Source organism: Empidonax traillii, unplaced genomic scaffold (assembly GCF_003031625.1).
Source record: "Empidonax traillii isolate 1590-97213 ecotype Southwest subspecies unplaced genomic scaffold, ASM303162v1 scaffold576:size640842, whole genome shotgun sequence".
In the NCBI taxonomy this organism is placed as follows: domain Eukaryota; kingdom Metazoa; phylum Chordata; class Aves; order Passeriformes; family Tyrannidae; genus Empidonax; species Empidonax traillii.
Window position 1 is genome coordinate 425,884 of NW_020955769.1, and position 20,269 is coordinate 446,152.

The following is a 20,269-nucleotide window of genomic DNA, read 5'->3' on the forward strand; positions in this document are numbered from 1 at the left end:
TTAAGAGTTCTTTTTGGTTTTAACCCAATCATGTTATTTTCTGGGCATCTCTAACTACAGAGGAGGCCTTCCCAGTAAATAAATCAAAACTAAACTTTCACAGAGAAAAAAATACAGTAGAGTCTATGATTCTATGATCAGAATTCAGGTGGGTTTATATCATTCTTAAGCTTTTCAGTATTTGAAAGCATACAAAAACAACTTCAGCAAGAGAAATCCAGAAGATGAGACTGTAATACTCTCTAGTCTGAAAATACTGATTGATTCCTGATTTCTATCAATGTAAAGTAATATTTTTCCATTTTCATGCTCTGAGGTGTAGTGAGAAATTTTTGCTCTTTTTCTCACAAATCTCTTTCGGCCTTATGCATTCCAGTGTCATCCTCACTCCTCTTAATGACACAAGAGAGGCAAAATAAAGTTTGAGTCCTTTGTTACTGCTAGTCCCCCAAAGACGGAGTTTGATAGTACCTACACACCGCAACAAAAAGTTATTCTGTGCTTCCTCTGGAATTGAGCTCAAATGACTACTCACAGCCTGTACAGTGCGAAACAACCCTGTCCTCTGCACTCGCCCAGTCACCATTCAAATTTTGCTCCTTTAAGTAGCAAGTGACGTATCAAATGGAGACCATTCAGCATTCCCCATACACATCTTCTATTCACAAATCTCCCTTTATGTTTGCAGTAAGATAACAAATAACTTGGTTTGCAATCTCCTCTGCAATTTTCCCAACTTTATACTTTTGTAGTTGATCTCATTTGTACCTCTGCTAGCTGTAGTATTTTGTGGTCTATGTTGTATCATACGTCTCTTTGCCCCAATTACTTTGGAAAGGAATTCCATTTTAGGATTTTGAACTATTCTAGTTCAGAACTCACTGATTTATTAACAGCTGACAATTTTGCATAATGTCAACTTGATAAATTATTTTTCCAGTTTCGGGAGCTCTGTGTGTTCCTAAAGCACAAATAAATATTTTCTTATGACTGCTGTTCCAAGTTTAGGTTTAGTCAAAATGAAGTATTAATGAAAAATGTATTTATCTTACATTTGAGTCTGTCTGTGGCAGCTCTGAAATGGAAGATGCATATGGTTAGCACTTGCAAATAGTAACAAATCATGTTACTATTTGCTCAAAGAAACAAGTGGAAGCTTTTCTTTTTAAAATAAAACAGCATTAGCTATTATTTTTGTCATCTTAGCAGTGCAGCAGTACAAGAAAGTGTTATACAATAATCTGCCAAAGCATAAATAAAACCTGTTAATCTCATTTCCTCTCAGCATCTAACTTATGAGAAATGCAACTAAGTAAAAACTATGCATGTTAAATCACAGAGGTGTTAGTTAAGTGTTTGGGTCAACCATCAAATGTGCTATCAACAGCAGTAAGTCTTGTTTGGAAACAACTTCAACATAACTAAATCTGTTGAGCTAATCAGTGACCCACAAACCTAAACTCCCAAAAGTCAACTAGCTTGATCAATATCAATCCACTTTTGCATTTTAAATATGCAAGTAAGTTCTGTTAATTCATACAATTCATTCAAGAGAAGCCCTTCTGAACTACATAATGCCCATCAGCAGCCTCTTTTAAGTAAATAAAATATCAATATCTCTCTAACTTCTTAAACCCTCCAATATGCTACCGATTCCCTCAGCACCTAAAGTAAAATTGTAAAAAGCCTCGGTGCTTACCGTTCTATAATGTTCTGTCATAACTCTATCGCACATAAGCAGTGGGATTTTCTTCTAGAGTTTTAGCAGTATTTGGAGAAGACTGCAGTGTCTAATGTAACCAGAGAGATCAAATTTTGTACCTAGCCAGTTGACATTTTCCTTATAAATTTATAACTAAAGCCTTTATGCAAGTACAGCAGAACTAAATTTAATGGCTGGAGGACAGAGAAAATGAGGTCACCCAATACTGTTAAGATTTTTTCCTTGACAAAAATAAAATACCTAGGTTTTCTTTTCTACATGTGAGGACTCAGAAGAAAGGGGAACAAGGAAGCTAAAAGGAATAATCAAATTGTCAACATCCTTTACCGCCCCCCCATTCCCATCTCCTTCAAAATTTTGCCACAGCCCAAATTTATTCTCAAGAGAAGATGCTTGTGGACCGCCTTTCTCATATCGTGCCTTGGAAGCTCAGTCAGGAGCTCCTGTTCCACTGCTGCTCAGGTGAAAGACCCCTGAGTAAGAATGCAACTACTATAGAGGGCAGTGTGGACCACCTGTACGGGTAACTCACTCCTCCAGTAAGTTTGCACTGGTCATCTCTCCATGGGAAATGAGCTGGTGCACGTGCCCTTCAGTGGCTGACGCATCAGAGAACAGCACCTTCTAGAAAGGGAGTCAGTGAGACATAAAGTTGGGATGAGGCCCCTTACCTAATGCATTGTGCCTTTCTCCTATTTCACACAGCAGACTTCCCACGTCTCAGGCAATTGCACTTCAATTATCGGGATAAAAAGAATTTAGTGTGCACGTTTTGCTTTAGAAGTTCAAGGGTTTTAAACAAGTAGTGAAAAAAACCAACCCATCCCACATCCTTCATCCCATGACAGGAAAAGGAAACCTTTACACAGACTGGTAGTTTGGCTTTTCCATCTTCAACGATCTAGATTAATGTCATTGCAAACTGTAATCTTCACAGCTGTCATTTACACAAGGTAGCTTTTACTGTTTTGTAAGTATCTAAAGTAGACAGCCTAGATTTATTTACGTGAACAAAAACAAGGGTATCAGAGCACTCACAGAAACCATTATATTAATCTCACAATCTTCCTATTTTGAAATATCATGGAGAAAGTGGGGGAACAAGTCTCAACTTCTTTTTTTCCTCTAATAATGGAGACTGAAGGAATAAATCACAATCAGTATGCTTATTTCATCTAATTCAGACAGCAGGAAATCAGGGCCAAGTTAAATATTTCATTCGCATGCATGCAAACAGCAAAGGCTCTTTTGTGAGATCAGCTTTTTATGCATTTCTGAAGGTAATCTTAGGCAAAGGCATTTGGTAAGCAAGTAGAGTGATCATTAACAGTAAGTAATACAAATGAGCCCCGGAACTTTACCTCATCCCGAACTCTCATCCAAGCTATGCGTAACCTTCTCAGCACATAAGAACAACAAGCAAGTTTTAACCACGTAACCACCAGGACAGGTTGCAGATGGAAACTGCAATTCTACTGCTTCATTAACTATGTCAAATTAATGCTGAATCCTAAACAGAAGCAGGAGCTAAAATGAGTTTTAAAAATTAAGCAAGCAGCAGTATCAGCCCATAACTCTTCAGCCACCTCTAGTCTCCAAGTAAAATAAAAATTAATGTTTCCGGGATTCTGCCTGACTTTAAGCTTATAATCATAAAACTCTGCAGCTTCCTCAGTTGCATCTGCTACTCACAGAAGGCCTCTTCTGAAGGAGCCCACAGAATTTTTTATCACTCTCCATGTTTACTACTGCACCACAGCAGCCTGGGAAATTAAGTGACAGAAAAAGAAGTGTCTTCAACTATTAAACTAATGAACAGCAAATACGTAAATTATTAGTTTCATGTAAACTGTTTTCTTGCCCTCTTACTTCCCAATGCTTTTACTTAGTATCCTACCCCCTACAAACAGTAGACTGGTAGATGACAATTTTGGATTTTCAGCTCTCTAAGCATAATTTTTCTCCAGTCAATTTATGTTGATGATTTCGCTCTGTTTTGGGACGATAAAATGATATGTATACCCTTTCAAAGAAAATGTTTACACTTGACTAACACAGCTAGAATCAAAGTGATTTAAATACATCTGCAGATGGTACCAATTGAACTGTTCAGTCTTTCGTGGTAAGGGTAATACCACATTTAGTGTTTGCTACGTACTGTGCTCCATGATTTTAGCAGAAACAGTGGTTTCTGAACAACATACACAGGTAAACAGCTGACAAGAAACATTTACGCCAGCCATCTGTCCAGCTGGTTGGTAGAAGACAGTTATCTTTCATGTCACTGTTGCACCCATGACAACCTAAGGATATAGGCAAGACTAAGGTAATATCCAGGTATACACTTTGAACAAGCAGATTAGCTTCCCCATATACTAAAGAAATGCCTGTGCCTCCAAGAGCTCCACTTTTTCCCAATTAAGTAGTCAGCTGTGCTACTAAAAATGTAACACCTACCTTCAGAATTTGTCCTGCATAATGATGAGCGACGAGAAAACTAAACAGAGGAAACTAAATCACCGTTGATTAACCAGCTAATAATCAATCTCAAGATGAGGGTCCTGCACACCATTTCCCCTGTCCTTGTATGTAGCTGCCTCCATGGATACCCAAAGAATACAAGTCCTTGAAGCTTCTGTTTGTGTCAAAATCTTACTACACAGCCTTAAAAGGAGTATAAATCCATTTGGACCATAAATTGACTTAAAATACTTATGGTTGTTTAATGGCATTAAGTAGTCCTCAAAAATAATAATTAAACAAAAAAACCACAACATCTCTAATTTTAAGACATTCATACAAGGAAAAATACTATTAGAATAGTTAGTCAAAGTCACATTAGACAGAAAACGTTTTTTCACAGCTGTTCTCATCCTGAAAAGTAATGAACACCTATCAGCATTCTGTGCTACAACAAGCCATTACCTTTACAATGAGTGATGCAGAAACCAATTGAGGTTTTAAAATTCTGTATCAAAAGTTACAAAGAAACTGAAGGGCTGTGCATACATAAAAAAAAAATTCATACACAAAATTTTAACATTTCCAACCACAACATAAAGACTACTAACAAGCACTTCTGCATACAAGTTTGCAACAAACACCTTGCTAATAGAAGTCAGAAACGCACTACAAAATCAGTAAATAATAAGGACAGAAAGAATGCTAATAAGAAAGCAGCTAAATCACTTTGTCTCAATGGCATCTAGGAGTGCGCTGGAAATCTGATCCAAAGGGGGAAACAAACCAACCAACCAAAAGACCAAGAACCAGAAATAAACAAACAAACAAAAAAATCCAAACCAAACAAAACAAAAACCACAAAAAAACTTCCTACAAAAATTGTAACAATCTCTGAAAGTTGTAGACCTGAATTTCTCAAAATCCTGGTCCAGTTCTGTTTAGTTTGGGTTTCCAATTACAGCAGTTTCAAAAGCAACCAGTACTTTCTGTTTGAATTTCGGCTGCACTTTAGCTCAGGCAACTGAATTCTAACCTGTAATGCTCGAGTTGTTGTTATGCCACTAAGTGATGGAATTTTCAGTATTTTATTTTACTTCGAAATAATGATATAATGCATCAGTTTGCTATATAATAATATACATCACTGGGGTTTTGTTTTTACCTTGTGAATTTGTCTTTGCAAGTCACTTGAGCAGAACAGGAAGTGTTAATTATTACCAGAAAGATTTCTGGTCTTTCCTGAATTAGTCACACGAGAACATTAATAGTCAAAGGAGAGACTGCATCACAGAATAATAGATAATAATGGGGTCCTATCTTCATCAACAGAGTGCTGCAAAACCACCTGAGACTTGCAGATGTGTAACGCAGGCGGTGCTTGCTCTTCTAATTGCATAGCAACTCTGATTGAAAGAGACTTCCTCCACCCACTACAAACACTTCCCTCTGGATGAACAACCCGGGAAACAACATGTCAATGGGTCAGTATTCTCCTAGAGCAAGTTCTGATTTAAAACAAACACCTGTTTCTAAACAAAAAGACATAAACACTCCTTGCTACACAGTCTTTCACTCAAGGCTCCTAAAGCATTGTGGAATTAAATGCCAAGAAGGGGACTTCTATTAAAAAAAGGAACCCCTATCTTTCTGGGTTTATAGTCTCTGAAGTCTCGTAACAAATGTAAGATGTATTAAAAAAAATCAGCGTTAGAGCACAGTATCTAAACGTTTGGAATCATGGTACTCAAGAGAAAGTTAAAACAAAAACGCATCCAGTGTTCAAAATAAAACCAATGCCAACAAACTACAGTCAAAATAAGAGAAGACTGTATCATGACATTCAACACTATATACAGTGGCATTCTAACAGCTAACTTATTCTAGAAAAGAATTGTATCTAAAATAGGTATGTCAGAAGTATCACAAACACTCCATGTATTCCACAAAGCCAGGAGATACAAGTAGAAGAGTTACTCCACTTTCTTAAACAACATGAGTCAACTTTCTCCATCTTAATTATTATTTCCAAGGCAAGTTTTATTTCAATTACTTTTCCAAGAAGTATTAATCACAAAGCCTCAATGCCCAGAAAAATATATTCAAAGTGTTCAAATATTATTGTTAATAGCTTTCTTTCGAAAGCTCAAAAATGAATTAACATCTAGGGAGGTTACTGAGTATATATGGAATAATTCTCAAAGCCCTTTACAAGTTATAGCAGAGATGATGGTTCATCCACAGATCTATGCAAAAAAATGGAAAAACTCCTATGATTTCAGCTGTTTCAAAGTACTACCGCATTTCAAACTTTCTAAAATTCTAGGCATTCTCAAAAGTTAAATTATAATGTTTTCCATGTAAGTTTTTCCATGTTAAAAACTGAGTAATTATACTAACATGCTTGCAAATTAGAAATTGGAGAGAACCTCCCTTAAAGGAAACATACTATATGAAAAATGCTTTCACTCCTTCATAGAAGTACACAGTCAGAAGTTTACTCTAAAAATAGAAATTAATAGATTTTAAATTGATTAACATGTTAACAATTCAGGGGAACACTTGAAACCTATTTGTTAACATATGGGCAATTTTGGAAACCATTACTGTCCATTAGTTCACTGAAGGAGATTACTAAAAAAAGGTAACACTAGGCCATTAAACAATGAACAAGCATTACTGCATCCGACACTAATGCCTCTTCTTGCGAGCTGGTGTCAGCAATACCTGACCTAACATTCACCTTGCTTCAGCTAAAAAATACCCTTCATTGACTAATACTGGATACTTGTTAAAGAGAAGTTTCAAAGACAGTTAATTGATTTATCAAAAAAACAGACTCCTTAATATTGACATTATCTTGGACCAAAGTAGCATCTAATCAACAGTTAGAGGACAATACAATTTCCAGTACTGAGGGACTCTCGCTAAATGACAGCATTTTGCCTACTCTATATATGCAACTTCCTCTGAGACACCCCTAAACATATAATTAGAGATAAAAATGCTGCTGTTATGGAGACAGAGTTGATCTCAGTAACAGTCATATTGTGAAGGACGGTTGTGTTTTAGCAATTAAGTCAATGAGGACATGACTTTGGATTCTGCTTTTCAAAGGGCACAATTAGGAGGTTGTCGTGAAACCACCCTGCTTTTCGTTCTTTTAAACGCTGCTTCAAATCTAGTATTGTGCTCCTTTCTCCACCCCCTTCCTTAGGTGTTTAGGACTTAAATAGGACTTTCAACTTAAACAGCACATTCAACCATGGAGATTACTAAGACAGGCCCTCAAATTAAAAATTCACCCAACATTAGACACTACATAGTCTAAAGAGCTAAAAACTAAAGTCAGTAATCAACAACCAACGTCCTTGTCTCTGTTTGTCTGACTGCTTAGTAAAATTATGTTAGGAAAACCAGCTTTTATCTCCATTCAAAAGTTTTCATTACTTCCAGTTAGTCTCTAATTTACACCAAATAAAGACTCGAAATCCGACACTAGCCAAAGTACATTTCTTAAAGGACATAACACCAATGAAAGCCATTTTAGAAATAAATTCCCTTAAAACAGTAATAAAATTAAAATATTACAATATTTAGAAACTGAATTGTATCTTCCTCCCACTGACTTCCATTGTTCAAGTTCAGAGTATGCATATGGTGGCCAGATTAAACACCCAGAATCGAACGGGGTACCTACAATTCTTTCATAAATAATGTAGAGCAGTATTCTCTGCTGCAGAGTAGACTCCAGATGACAGATTAAATGTAAAAATCCACCAACAATTTTCTAATATAACTTCTCTATACAGGCAACTACTGCACTTAACTGCAATGCTATAAACAAATTGAACACACAACTGCAAATATCTTCCTTCTCCAACTCGTGGAATACTGTAACACTTCAAATAATATTTTCTTGAGTACAGGTAAAGAATAACTTAAGAGTTAATAGAGCTAGGTATTACAATACATTGTCTGACTTTGAAGTTACAAGATTTGAAAAAAAAAAAGTGTTAAAAAAAGTTTAAACCCTACACTCCTTAAGTATATAAAATTCTCACCGATTCAAATAAAAGATCCATCTCTACTACAAAAATAAAAAATAGTATTACATTAAAATCTTAAACTAGAAGATAACGGTTGGACATTTTTGCAGAACCTAAAAATACCAACCCAATACTTGTGTACTTTAATGTCATCTCCACAGCCTGAAACCATTGTGGTCATTCACACAAACATTTCATTTTCAGAGCGTTTTTTTCCAAATCATTTGTTATTCATTGCATATAGTGTCCTCAACAGTATTTTCTTATGTGGCCTTCTCAGTGTTCTGGGAAGATGCCATTTTAATATCTGCAGCTACTCTGACCTAACTTTCTTCACAGATCTATCATCGAGAGAAGTCAATTCACGCTCTAGCCACAGCCTGATTTTCAATTCTTCTTTCAAAACCGGAGAAGGGACTCCATACTAGTGAGCCCTGTCTGTACTAAATAGGTAGGAAAGATTTTTCCCATTTGAGTTAAAAAAAGAAAAAAAAAAAAAAGGAGAAAAGAGCAACGTAATTTAAATGCCTAAAGCGTATATGAAGTTTATCTTAACCCAAATAAGGGTTTCAGTCAAGATCAAATACTGTCCAACAACATTCACAAGACACTTGTGATAACACTGGAAGTACAGTGTTAATTAAGTCAGTCAAGGTTGCGTATTTGAGGAGATACAGGAACACAGTGACATTTTTAACTTCAAAGAATATAAGCAAGATTTGGCTGAGAAAGTATATCACCTTCATAATTTTTACCAACTGGCTCGTAAAATGTCTGTATCTATTATATGCACTAACTCTTAATTAAAAAAAAAATAAATTCAAATCCAGTAGTGGCACAGCATATTAGTGGAAACATTCAAGTCAAAACCAGACATCTCTAATAAATATATCCATCAAGGATCATTCTCTCTAATTAATGTTTCGCATCACTGATTTCAACACCTTAAAAGAAATGCTGGGTCACAAGGCTTCCATCAATTTGAGACTTCAACAGCCCTCCAACATGCAGCAGCAACATTACCATCAAATTTCCAAAGAAGTGGTAAATTGTTTAAAATTTATGCAGTTAAAATCAGCACCAGTATTTCCCTAAAACTAATGCCTATTTTATAACCTCTAACAAACTGGGCTTACCCTTAGATACTTTGAGAACCCAGAGCATCTTCAATGAAATGAAACAACATACAAAAAATATCTATGGTACCACACAACTAACATTTTACTAGTTAGCATTAAGGCAGATATTTCATATCACCAACTGTGGAATAATCGTCAGCACTGCCCAAATCATAATATCTTTGACTAATCCCAGTTTACAGAAGACATGGAGAAGACACTGTCTCATAGGAAGACAGAAAGAAACCTGGAAGGTGACCTAGACACAGTAACTTTGAACTCCTCTAAGCTGCAAAAAGCAGGACACAATCTACTTCTTATTAGTTCCACTTGTAAGAACAGTAGCTATGACAATGAATTTCATTCTGACTGAGGAGGAAGTTAGAATTAGATTAAAAGGTGCTGGATACGCCAATCTATAATTAGCACAGTACCCATTTACAATTATAAAATTTTTATAAACTTTTTATACAAAGATTTTGAATAAAGTCATGGTTGAAGCAAGAGGGGGTTTTCCTCAAATTCTGGCTGCACTGAGTTAACTTAACAGACATTTTTAATCAAGGAGGCCTATTTTTGGATCTTCTTAAATAAAACACCCTCATACACCAGCTGTTTGAATTTATTCACTCCTCAGAATTATCACACAGCAAGATTAAAGACAAAAAAAATTTACTTTTTTTTTCCCCATAAACAGAATGGTTAACTTATGGAACATCTTGCTGCAGGACTGGATTCAATATGGATTCACCAATTCATTATGCAAATTTATTGAAAAATAGGTAAGACCTACTAAGCTATAAATCTATAAAACAGAGGACGACCTTATGTCTGACTGCCAGAAGCAAAGGAGGTATACCAAGATAAGCATCAGTGCATGCTTGCTCTGTCCTCATGCTTATTCCCTCCACATCACTTATCACCCAAATCAGAAACAGGGCTGGATGTATCTTTGGTCTGATCCAGAACAGCTGGTTTTCATTAAAAACCAAAATCTCCTTTCTGTTTTGTCTATTCTATTAGTACTGCAAAAGAAAGCATTGTTTTCACATTCCTAGAAAAGAGCTTATTACAGTTAAAGTATTAAATCCAGTTCATCTGCTTTTACTTCGAGTGCCAATAACCCCCATTTCACAAGGTAAGCTCCTGCAGCAAATGGAAAACTTAGCAAAAATGTGGTACCTTGCAACTGCAGATGCAAGAGGCAATTGCTCACTGTACAAAAAAAAAGTGTAAAAAATCTCTGTCTTTGGACTTCAGTTGAGATACTCTTCTACTTATGACTGAGGGAAATCACAATTCTTTATCATTCTTTATTCTGCATATGCTTATTCAAGCAGGGAACATGACAAAGCTCAATTCCCCATCACCACTCTCTCCCTAGACAGAAGCTTCTCTATGTCTCGTAATTCTCAGTATCTTCTAAAATTAAGATCCAAGCAAATAATTTCAGTCCCCTCATCATCCTCTGCAGCACTTCATAGGAAAGCTCATAAATAAATCAATTTCTCATCACTCTCTTTGTTTCTGTCAGTTAAATAATTTTTCACTTCTATTTGTGCAACACAACAGTAGATGTATTATTACAGCAGTTAAGGTTGGTTTTAACTATAAACTGCTTCAAGTTCTTTTATGCAAGAATTTAACAGAGTATTAAATAAGTTCATGAATAATATCAAAAAATACAATATTCAAGTATTTTTAGTCTTAATCTAAGACTGACATTGAGCACAAAGACCACAGCAGACAAATTCCAAGCAACTACAGTCTCCTATGATAAGTGGTCTATAAACATTTGTAATAAATAAATGCAAACAAGTTTTTATCTTACTCACAAAAAACTGTTTGGGTCTTGTATAAGGCAGAAAGAATTACCCTTTCTAGAACACAAGCATCATTAATTTATTGATTTAAATCAATTTATTATTTTAGATGGAACAATCGACATGTCTGATCATCAATAACTGCAGAGAAACCTTGCCCTCAGACAGCTCTACCCCCACACAACTATCCCAAAGCACCTCATGGGACTCTCACTGCTCACTATTTACTCCAAGACCTCAGTCGATACTGAGGTCTAATAAACTATAACCTATTTGGTTGCACATATGTTGTTTCATATAAACTGACAAATTCACTGCTTACTCCAGCATCTGATCCAATGTGCCAGGCAGTGAAAGCCTGGCTAAGGAATTGCATGACACAAGCCCAGTGAAAACTAATTCTCAGAGGGAAAGATACATATTTTAATAGTTTACTCAAGCCTCATTTAGGAACATCTATGTGAGGTTGCAACAGGGGTAAAAGCCAAATTAGGTTTAGGAAGATATTATGCATTCACAGTGACCTACACAGCCCATGAGATTGGACAATATTTATCAAAAGGGCCATCACTGAGAGTTTATATGGAATGCACAGCTGTAATCACCAAAAACAAGGAAAGAAAAGACTAGTCAGAGAAGAGGATTCTAAATGGCATATATATAATCACTGTTTGTTTAGAAGCAAGTTTTGGTGATATACAGTCACAAACTAATCATGCTTATGTTAAATGATTCACTGTTTGATCAAATGTTTAATTTTAGCAAACAAAATTGAGAAAAGAGCCAGATTGGCATGGTAAGGGCCTGATGATACATAAGTAACTGGAAAATCCAGACTCAGGAATAAACTCTGAATTTGGCCTGCACAGAATGCTTGGGGCACCATGTCTCATCACACGTATGATGCATGCAGTGTCAGAGAAAGGCAGAGCAAATGGTAATCCTGCAAAACCCCTGCTGGCCATGTCCTCAAATATTGCCATCACTTTTAGCTGACTACAGTACCTTATAGGTGCCAGAACTAAGATGAGATGAAAATAATCATACTGTGTTTTCAATCAACTTCCTGCTGGTTGCCACCATTTCAAGAATGGAATTCATTTGTTTTATGTCCATTAACATATTTCCTTCTTTTGTGGTTCCAAGGCACTGAATGCAATGGTATAGTATCAGTCTGGACAATAAGAAAGACAAGCAGCAGTCACTACAGTACAAGTAGAATTGTAAAAGTATTACCTTCTCTGAAATACTCCTGTCACAGAATACGCTTCTATCAGCCAAGGAATATTTTCGCTTTTATGAACATAACCATTTAACAGTAACAGCCCCAGCCCTCCAATGAGCTACACACATGCAAAATTTTCCTGGAGTCCTTTAAAAGCCAAAGGGAAATTGCCAACATGTGGGTCATTAAAGAATCATGCCTCATCTCTAATAAGCAAAAGGCTTAACTGGAATATAATATGTACAGCAACATTTTAATGTACTTATAAAATCTTCAACTCTGAGTTAATATACACCATAAAGGCAAACAAGTTCTGAAATCCACTAGTCTAAGAAAAAACACAACATTACGTGACAGTACGATTCTATGATTCTCTGGTCTGTTAATCAGGGAAATAAGACAGAATTTTTTGCAGATCATAAGAAGGAGAATTTAATCACAGCATAAACTCTAGATGAAGAAACCTAAAATAAAAGTTTGCATACTGCACCCTTTCCAACCTTTTTACACTAAGATTATTCCAATAAAAAGCGGGATAGTTACAACTGACTGAAGTTTAAGATATAAAAACAGGAAGAAATTGGAGCAAAATATTTCCAAACAGTAAGTTGTATGAATTTTTCATAAATAACATGAATACTGATGTGGTTTCCCAGTTGAGATTATCTGGGTAACCGTAATTATTCTGTAAAATGTAAAGATTATTTCAGTACTCCGTTTGAACTTTACTTGAGCAGAAATTGCAGACTGGACAGTCTAAAAAGAAGAGCAAGTCTGCTGGTCTAAGGATGGATTCCATGATCTTCAACAAACAGTAAGCAAACGTTAGCCATTGACCTTAAGCAGATGTTTCAGAAGTCCTTAGCAGTCTCACTCAAGTCTCTTCTTTCAGTTGTTCATTTTTCAGTCTCTTAGATCTTGAAACATCAAGAGTTTAGTAGTTTTCCAGTCTCTAGAGATTCTTGAAACCTACAGGATCTGAATTTCTAATATAAACCCAAGTCTTACAAAAGAAGAAACCCCTCCAACTTCAATGCCACAGTACATACTGAAGTCTGCTCCTTTAATCTCTTTGCATGCCACCACTATCAACATGTCTCAGGAGCTGCTTCTATCCCTGTTCACCAACAGTCAAGCTTTAGCACAGAGACCCACACTTTACTTCCATTTTAATGCTTCTTTCAGTATTTTCCTTAATGTTTCCCATCTTTGTGACTTACTGAAGAAAGCATGTCCTGCTAAGCATCGCATAAAATCAATATAAAAAAAAAGGCATCATCTTTTATACTTCATAAAATCTAGACCTTATTGTTTCACCCTGACACAGAGCTGTTCTGCTGCCTACATGGTTTGGGCTCACTCAAGAAGAATTATGAAAAGATTCTCAACCACTAGACTGATGGGGTCCAGGAAATATAAAGAAATACTACTCTTCTACATTACTTTATTTACAAACTTAATGGAAACTACTACATTAAATTACAAGTTTCAGAACTTTTCATAGCTTTAAACGTGCTGCACCTCTTGTTCCAAAACGTTGGACAGACATAAAGACGACCTGAAAGTCACAGATAAGACACTGTCTTAAGAAATGATGCTGGTAATAACCCTAGCAGACATCTAGAGCAGAATTTCAACTTCAAATGAATATCAGTCTTTTCGTTATCATGACTTACTTTCTTCAGAAAGCTGGTATAAAACTGCAGCCTCTTAAGAACTCCTGACAATGCAACTTCATGAGAAGGGCATGTCTGCACTGATTTACCAGAAGATCTATTCAAGCCTAGGTAAATAAGGTCATGTAGACACTTGAGTTTCTTCAGGACTGAGAAGTACAATCAACTCTGGAAATTGACAGCACAGTTTAGGGGTTTGGTGGGTTTTTTTGGGTTTTGTTTGTTTGTTTGTTTGTTTTGGGGTTTTTTTAAAGTGGAAAAATAGATACGTAGTTTGCCACTCTGTATTGAAATGTACCTGGTAGACACTTAAAGAGACCGAAAAAGAGATTATTCACTTTACCGGTGGAAAAAGTGAGGGTTTTTCCAGAGCGCTGTCTTTCAAAATTATCATACAAAAAACAACACTGCCTGGATGACATTCTGAAGAGGGAAAAAAAGGGGAGGGCAAAAAAAATACCATTTGGATATCTCCTTGAGAGAAACATGTTTAAAAAGAAAAAAATAAATCCACTTTAAAGGCAATGGGTTTTCTTGAGAGTCTCCTGTCACTATTAAGCAGATCCTTGAACACAAAGCACCAGATTTTTTTCTCATTATCACAACACATTGAACTAGCCAAGAAGTTCAGCCCAAAGAAAAAGTTCACTTTCAACTTTCTACAACTCTCCCATCAATATCACGTTACAAATGTCAGTACACTACATTAGAGACAGCAGAAACTTCTTTCCACTACATTACAGAAAATATCAGGCCCAAATATGGAGGCCTAACAAAACAAAAATAAACAAAATAATTTACTGTATATTTATAATCTGTCTGGCAAGATCACTCCCAACAGGGCCATGGCATTTGTTGCAGTTCACGCTTCTGTCATAACTCAAAAATGGGATTTCATTTAAAATCCTGCCACTTCAATAAACCAACCAAATGTACAGTGACATCACTAAATCACTCTTATTGCACCTCTTTTCTCTCAGCCTCCACTTCCCCAGAGTACCTTAAATTGCACAACATAAATCCCAAGACGGTACAATCATAGACAAGTGTAAATCTCAGGTGGGCACTCAGAAGTCTATTTAGTCACATATTCTTTGAATTTTCCATAAATAAGAACATTAGGGACTAATGTTTGTGTGATAGACACTAAAGACACTTTATGATCATATCTGCCAGTATACCATCTGCCATGATACATCTGATTTAAAAAAAAAAAAAAAAAAAAGGCAAACAAAACACTAATGGAAACATCTTCAACAGACACGACCCTAGAGGTGGTAGTTTAGCAAGGAACAGGTTTACTCTTTTTTTCACCTTAGCCAAACAGGAATGACCCCTACTTCCTTCTTCCTAAAAGGGAATCAGGCAACAGCTAATAAGGACCTTATCTATAAAGAAGCTCCTCGCCTTCATAAGGTGGAGAAAGAAGCATGTTTTTGTCCTTAGCCTTTTCCCATTATTAGCTACGCTGCCCTGCGCGAATTGCAGGGAGAGCTAGCTGCCCGTCCCCGGGCGCAGGGCAGGGATGTGTCAGGGACACCCGGCAGGGCAGCCAGGGGCCCGCATTACTCATCTGCGCCTGTGAGGAGCCGCAGGCAGGCCCCGGAGCGCAGCCCGCAGCCCCAGAGGAGGGGCGGCCGCTCCAGGAAACCTGCGTGCCTGGGGGAGCGCTCGGGCCTCCCCCGCCGGGCTGCCGGGAAGGCCGCGGTGCCCGAGCGGCGGGGGGGCCGCAGGCAGCCCGGGCACCCCCCCGCGCCCGGGGACAGCGCAGCCACCGCCCCCCGGGGCACCCGCTGCCTCCGAGCCCGGAGCCGCCACCCCAGCCGGGCCCCCCGGGACGCGGCAGCCACAGGCGGGGGGGGGTCGGCAGACACCCCTGTTCCGGAGGGGCAACCCCTGCGGCCCGCCCGGCACGGGCCCGCGGCCGCCCCCGCCCCGGGGCGAGCTGTGTCCTCGGCCCCCGCCTCTGGCCCAGGTGCGGGGCTACGACCCGGCACGGCGCCCCTCTTCTCCCCCCAGCCCAGCCGGGGCCCCCCCGCCTCGCCCTTCGCCCAGCCGCCCGCCCCCCTCTGTCCGTCGCTGCCCGCCCAGCCCAGCCCGGGCCCGGCTCACCCCCAGAAGCCGCAGGGGCAGCGCGGGGGCAGGCTGGGCGCCTTGCTGCGCTCGCTGCCGGCGTCTCCCATGGCGGGGCCGGGGCGCGGGGCGGCGGCGGGCGGGGGGTGCGCGGCTCCCGGCCGGGATTCCAGGCCGGTCAGCTGGAGCCGGGCGGCACCACTGGGGAGGCGGCGGAGGGGAGGGCGCGGGGGGGCCCGGCCGCGCCCTGCCGGCGGGGCGCGCCGGGAAGCGGGGACGCGGCGGCACGGGGACGCGGAGCTCCGTGCGGCGGCGCCGCCCGCCCGCCGGTGCCGGTAACCGCCCCGGTGCCGCAGCGGGGCGCGCTCGCCGTCCCCGGAGCGCCGGTCGGCCCCTGGCGCAACAATGCGTGTCCCCCTCCGGCACCTTGGCTCCCCCCGTCCTGGGCGCGATGGTTTCGTCAAGCCACTGAATCAGCTGGGAGTGGCATGTACCATAGCACATCCCCGGGGGGGGTGAGGTTGGATCGAGTGCGGGAACTAGGTTAGAAGCGAATTTGGAGGGCTCTCATAAGCTCGGGAATAGGATTCTCTGGGAGGAGGCTCAGGCGGAGCTGTGGTCCGCGGAGCTACCTGGAGCCGCCGCCCTGTTTTGCCTCTACCCACACGTTGGGCGCACAGTGGTACAGCCAGGGACGGCCGGCGGGGTGGGGGTACCGGTGTTCGTCGCGCATGCGCAGAGGGGCCCCGACGCGGAAGTCGGTGGGAGCGCGTCCCGGGGGGCCGGGCCGGGACCTGCCGGGGCTCCCACTCACCGGGAGCGGCTTCGCGCACCGGGATACTGAAGGTGTTTCACTGGTCCTGGCCCCTGACAGCCCGATGTGCCGGGGTGGGCGGGCTGTCCGCGCTCGGGGTCTCTTCCTGCCAGCCGGGCGGCTCTGAGCTCTGAGGGGCTCCGGTGTGCGAGGAGTGGACCGGGACTCACTGCCCCGGGGCTCCGCGTGGAGGGCCCTGAGGGCGACGTGCGGCCTTCTCTTTTCTGGCTTATTCTGTAGATGCGCGTCCCCGCGTTCCCTCAGTCCGAAACAAAGCCGTGTAGATGTGAGACGTGCCCGGGGCTTCCCTCGCCCATGGCAAACAAACACCACTTGCTGCTCGAGGACGCCGAGCTGAGGGCTGGCTGAAGCCAGGAGAAGGCAGGGCCGCTCCGGCTGGCGTGTGCTGGCCCCTTTCTTGGGCCTGCAGGAGGTAAGGCATGGCAGGGGGGTGAAGAACACAGCGGTCTCAGTGACTGCTTGGCTGCCGCTCCTTGACGGACAGGAAAGGAAAGGAGAATTTCCAGCATCTGGACTTGAGGGCTGAGTAATGAGGATTGTACTTCTGGTACTGGTTTAGCCAGTGGTATTGAGCAAGTTACAGTCCTGCACTCGCTGTACCTTGGTTTTGTCTCAGAAGAGGAAATATTGCTGACCCCCCCCCGCTAGAAATTGCTTTCTGATCTGAGTGGAAAATGTGTGGAAAAATACCGGTTTGGCAATAAAGAAGGTGGAATATTGATGTATTTCTGACATGCTGTTACGTGTTTTATCCTTTGATTTCTGCTTTGCACTTAAAACCAAGGTTATTAAACATTGAATATAATAAACATCTTTAGCAAAGTCCAGAGTACGTAGATTTTTGTGAACATCTAATTAATTCTGCCAAAGATATTTTGATTTTAATATTAATGTTCTTAAAGAATTTACTATCAAATTAACTCATGACAGAAGAAAAGTAATAACAAAATACATATACATACAAGCGTAAAACTTTTTAATGAAAATTTGGAATTTATTTGAAATCGTGTGGACAGACTTCCTTTGAAGAGTCTCATTTGTGCCAGTTTGCTAATGATGGTGGTTTTATTAAACCTGCAGAGTCTGGGGTTGCCTGACTCCTGGCTGATGCATTAAGTGGGCCCGATTAATGCTTCAGTAGCTCAACCAGTCACTGCTCTTCTTCAGCAGCCACTTTGGATGCTATAAAGTCACAGAATGTGAGACTGGAAATGGGGAATTAGCTGGTCCCAGTCCCTGCCCTCCCTAAAATCTGTTGCTCCAGACCACCCTGTGGACAGAAGCACTAGGCCTTCCCTTTGGCACAGCTCTCTGAGGAAAATGCTGAGCTGCTGAGGGAGCAGAGAAGTGAGTACGTGAAAAAAGTAGCCCTGGCCTCGTTAACTCAGACCTTTAAGCCAGTAAGTCAACGGGAAATTGAAATGCTCCCTTTTGTGCTGGCTACCTGTGCTGCTACCAGAGGCTGTAAATTCCCCTCAGATGAGGAGTACGTACTGGCTTTTTTAAGATGATTTAATAGGTTGTATGTATTAGCTATTAAAGTAAGCTCATACTGAGTTAACTTTCAAGTACTGGAAATGTCGTGGAGAAGCATTCTCTCTGCTCAGTACTCTTGTGTCATTGCAAATAAACCTTTCGTGATTTTGTAAAGTTATGTTGGGATGATGTAAAAATTCTCGTTTTTCAAGCAGTTCAAATTTTTAAGAACCCTACCGGGGTGTGGTAATTCAAAGTTAAACACAAGAAAAGCATGAGATTAGGTACAATATTACTACACAAAGCAAACACATACTAATCATGATGACAGTGAAGATCCATGAACAGCTCTAGCTCTGCCTACTACTAATGCCCTGAGGAGGAATAATCTTGGGGTCACACACACATAGTGGACTTAAGGATTATAGTGCAGTTAAATATTATGGGACAGAGAGCGGGGGAGCAGGTGTGCTTTGCAATAATGGATTTGGTCTTTTTTTTTTTTTATAAGTATGACTTCTGTGGCACTGGTTTTATATATTTGTGTCACTTTCTACATTGTTCAAACAACGCAAAATTTAAATTATTGAGGTATCAGTTCAGCGTTGTTTCCTGAAAATTTACTGTGTTGTTCTGTACCTGATTTTCTAAACCCTGTAATGTTTTGATATGTCATGTGTCTTCTAATCATATCCATCCACTTGCAACCACCAGAAAGTGTATTTTTGTGTTGCAGTGTGGCAGCAAGGGGAAGTACCGCTGTGCGGTGTCTCTTCAGAGGCTGGCAGGGAGAAAACTGGTTCAGCTGATCTAAAATTAGCACAGTCATGAACAGGGCATCACAGCCTCCATTCAGTGTGTAGGCTCTTCTTCCAAGAGATCTTCTCTTGATCCAGGCCTCTGGCCCCCTGAGGAATTTCAGTGCTAACTGTCATTTTCTCTTTCTTTTTGCATCCTGAGTCCAAGCCCAGATGCTTTCTCAACTAATGTATAAACATCCACAGACAAATGGATAAACAGCACTTAGGAAACATATGCAGGGATATGCAGTGTAGTAGTTGGAGAGGCTGGGAATATTCATCCACAGAAAGTCATCATATGGTCCAGATACAGCAAAGGAAGTTTCAACCTTGGGAACCAAATATCCATTGTAAACAAACATCAGGTGGGGGGAAAAACTCATTTAGTGATGGGAAGCTAACTTGGAGAAGACTGATACCAGGAATAGTGAGCAACAGTTTAAGTACATAACAACAGGAACAGCTCATGTCATTTTAGTTCTGCATATTTGAATTCATGAAAGAGATGGGGAAGGTGCTAATCCTTCTTAATGAGACTCTAGTGGCTCTGCAGCTATTCTGCAGGCATCTTTTTGTAGACAATTCAGAATGCAGAGAAAAGCAACCAAAATACAGGCTGCAGACACTGAAATAATTGAAAAATTTAATGTGTACAGTTTGGCCATATGGGCACAGATCATAACCATACATTCTTAATCAAAATTATCAACAAAAATAGAAGGTATTTGCCAGCAGGACACACAGAATTTAGTAAAAAATATAAAAGAGATGTCTCTAATGGGAGAAATGCTTAGGACATGCAGAAAATGTTGCGGTAAAGTCTGGTTTTAACCTCTCGCTGAGATGCTTCTGTCTCCTTCTCAGCAGGACCCCATTGTAGGATTAGGTGAGGTAATAGACCTCACAGGATCGGGAGGCAAAACTCCACACAATTAAAATACCATTGTTTCTCAAGTGCTCCTTTTTATTTTTACAGATATGCTTGAAAATGTACCTGTATATATTCAGAAT

The 20,269-nt window shown here is 40.3% G+C and overlaps 1 protein-coding gene across 2 annotated transcripts in view; it reads right to left on the minus strand.

Annotated features, from left to right (window-relative positions):
- ZFAND3 (zinc finger AN1-type containing 3) overlaps nt 1-16,344 on the minus strand; it is a 141,322-nt gene extending 124,978 nt beyond the window's left edge. The window contains exon 1 of one of the 2 annotated variants that reach the window (XM_027898065.1): nt 16,187-16,344. In XM_027898065.1, the coding sequence (XP_027753866.1) occupies nt 16,187-16,257 (71 nt within the window). In that variant the 5' untranslated portion in view covers nt 16,258-16,344. The remainder of the gene's footprint in view (nt 1-16,186) is intronic. The other variant, XM_027898066.1, reaches the window with a different exon arrangement.
- Nucleotides 16,345-20,269: the final 3,925 nt, after the last annotated feature.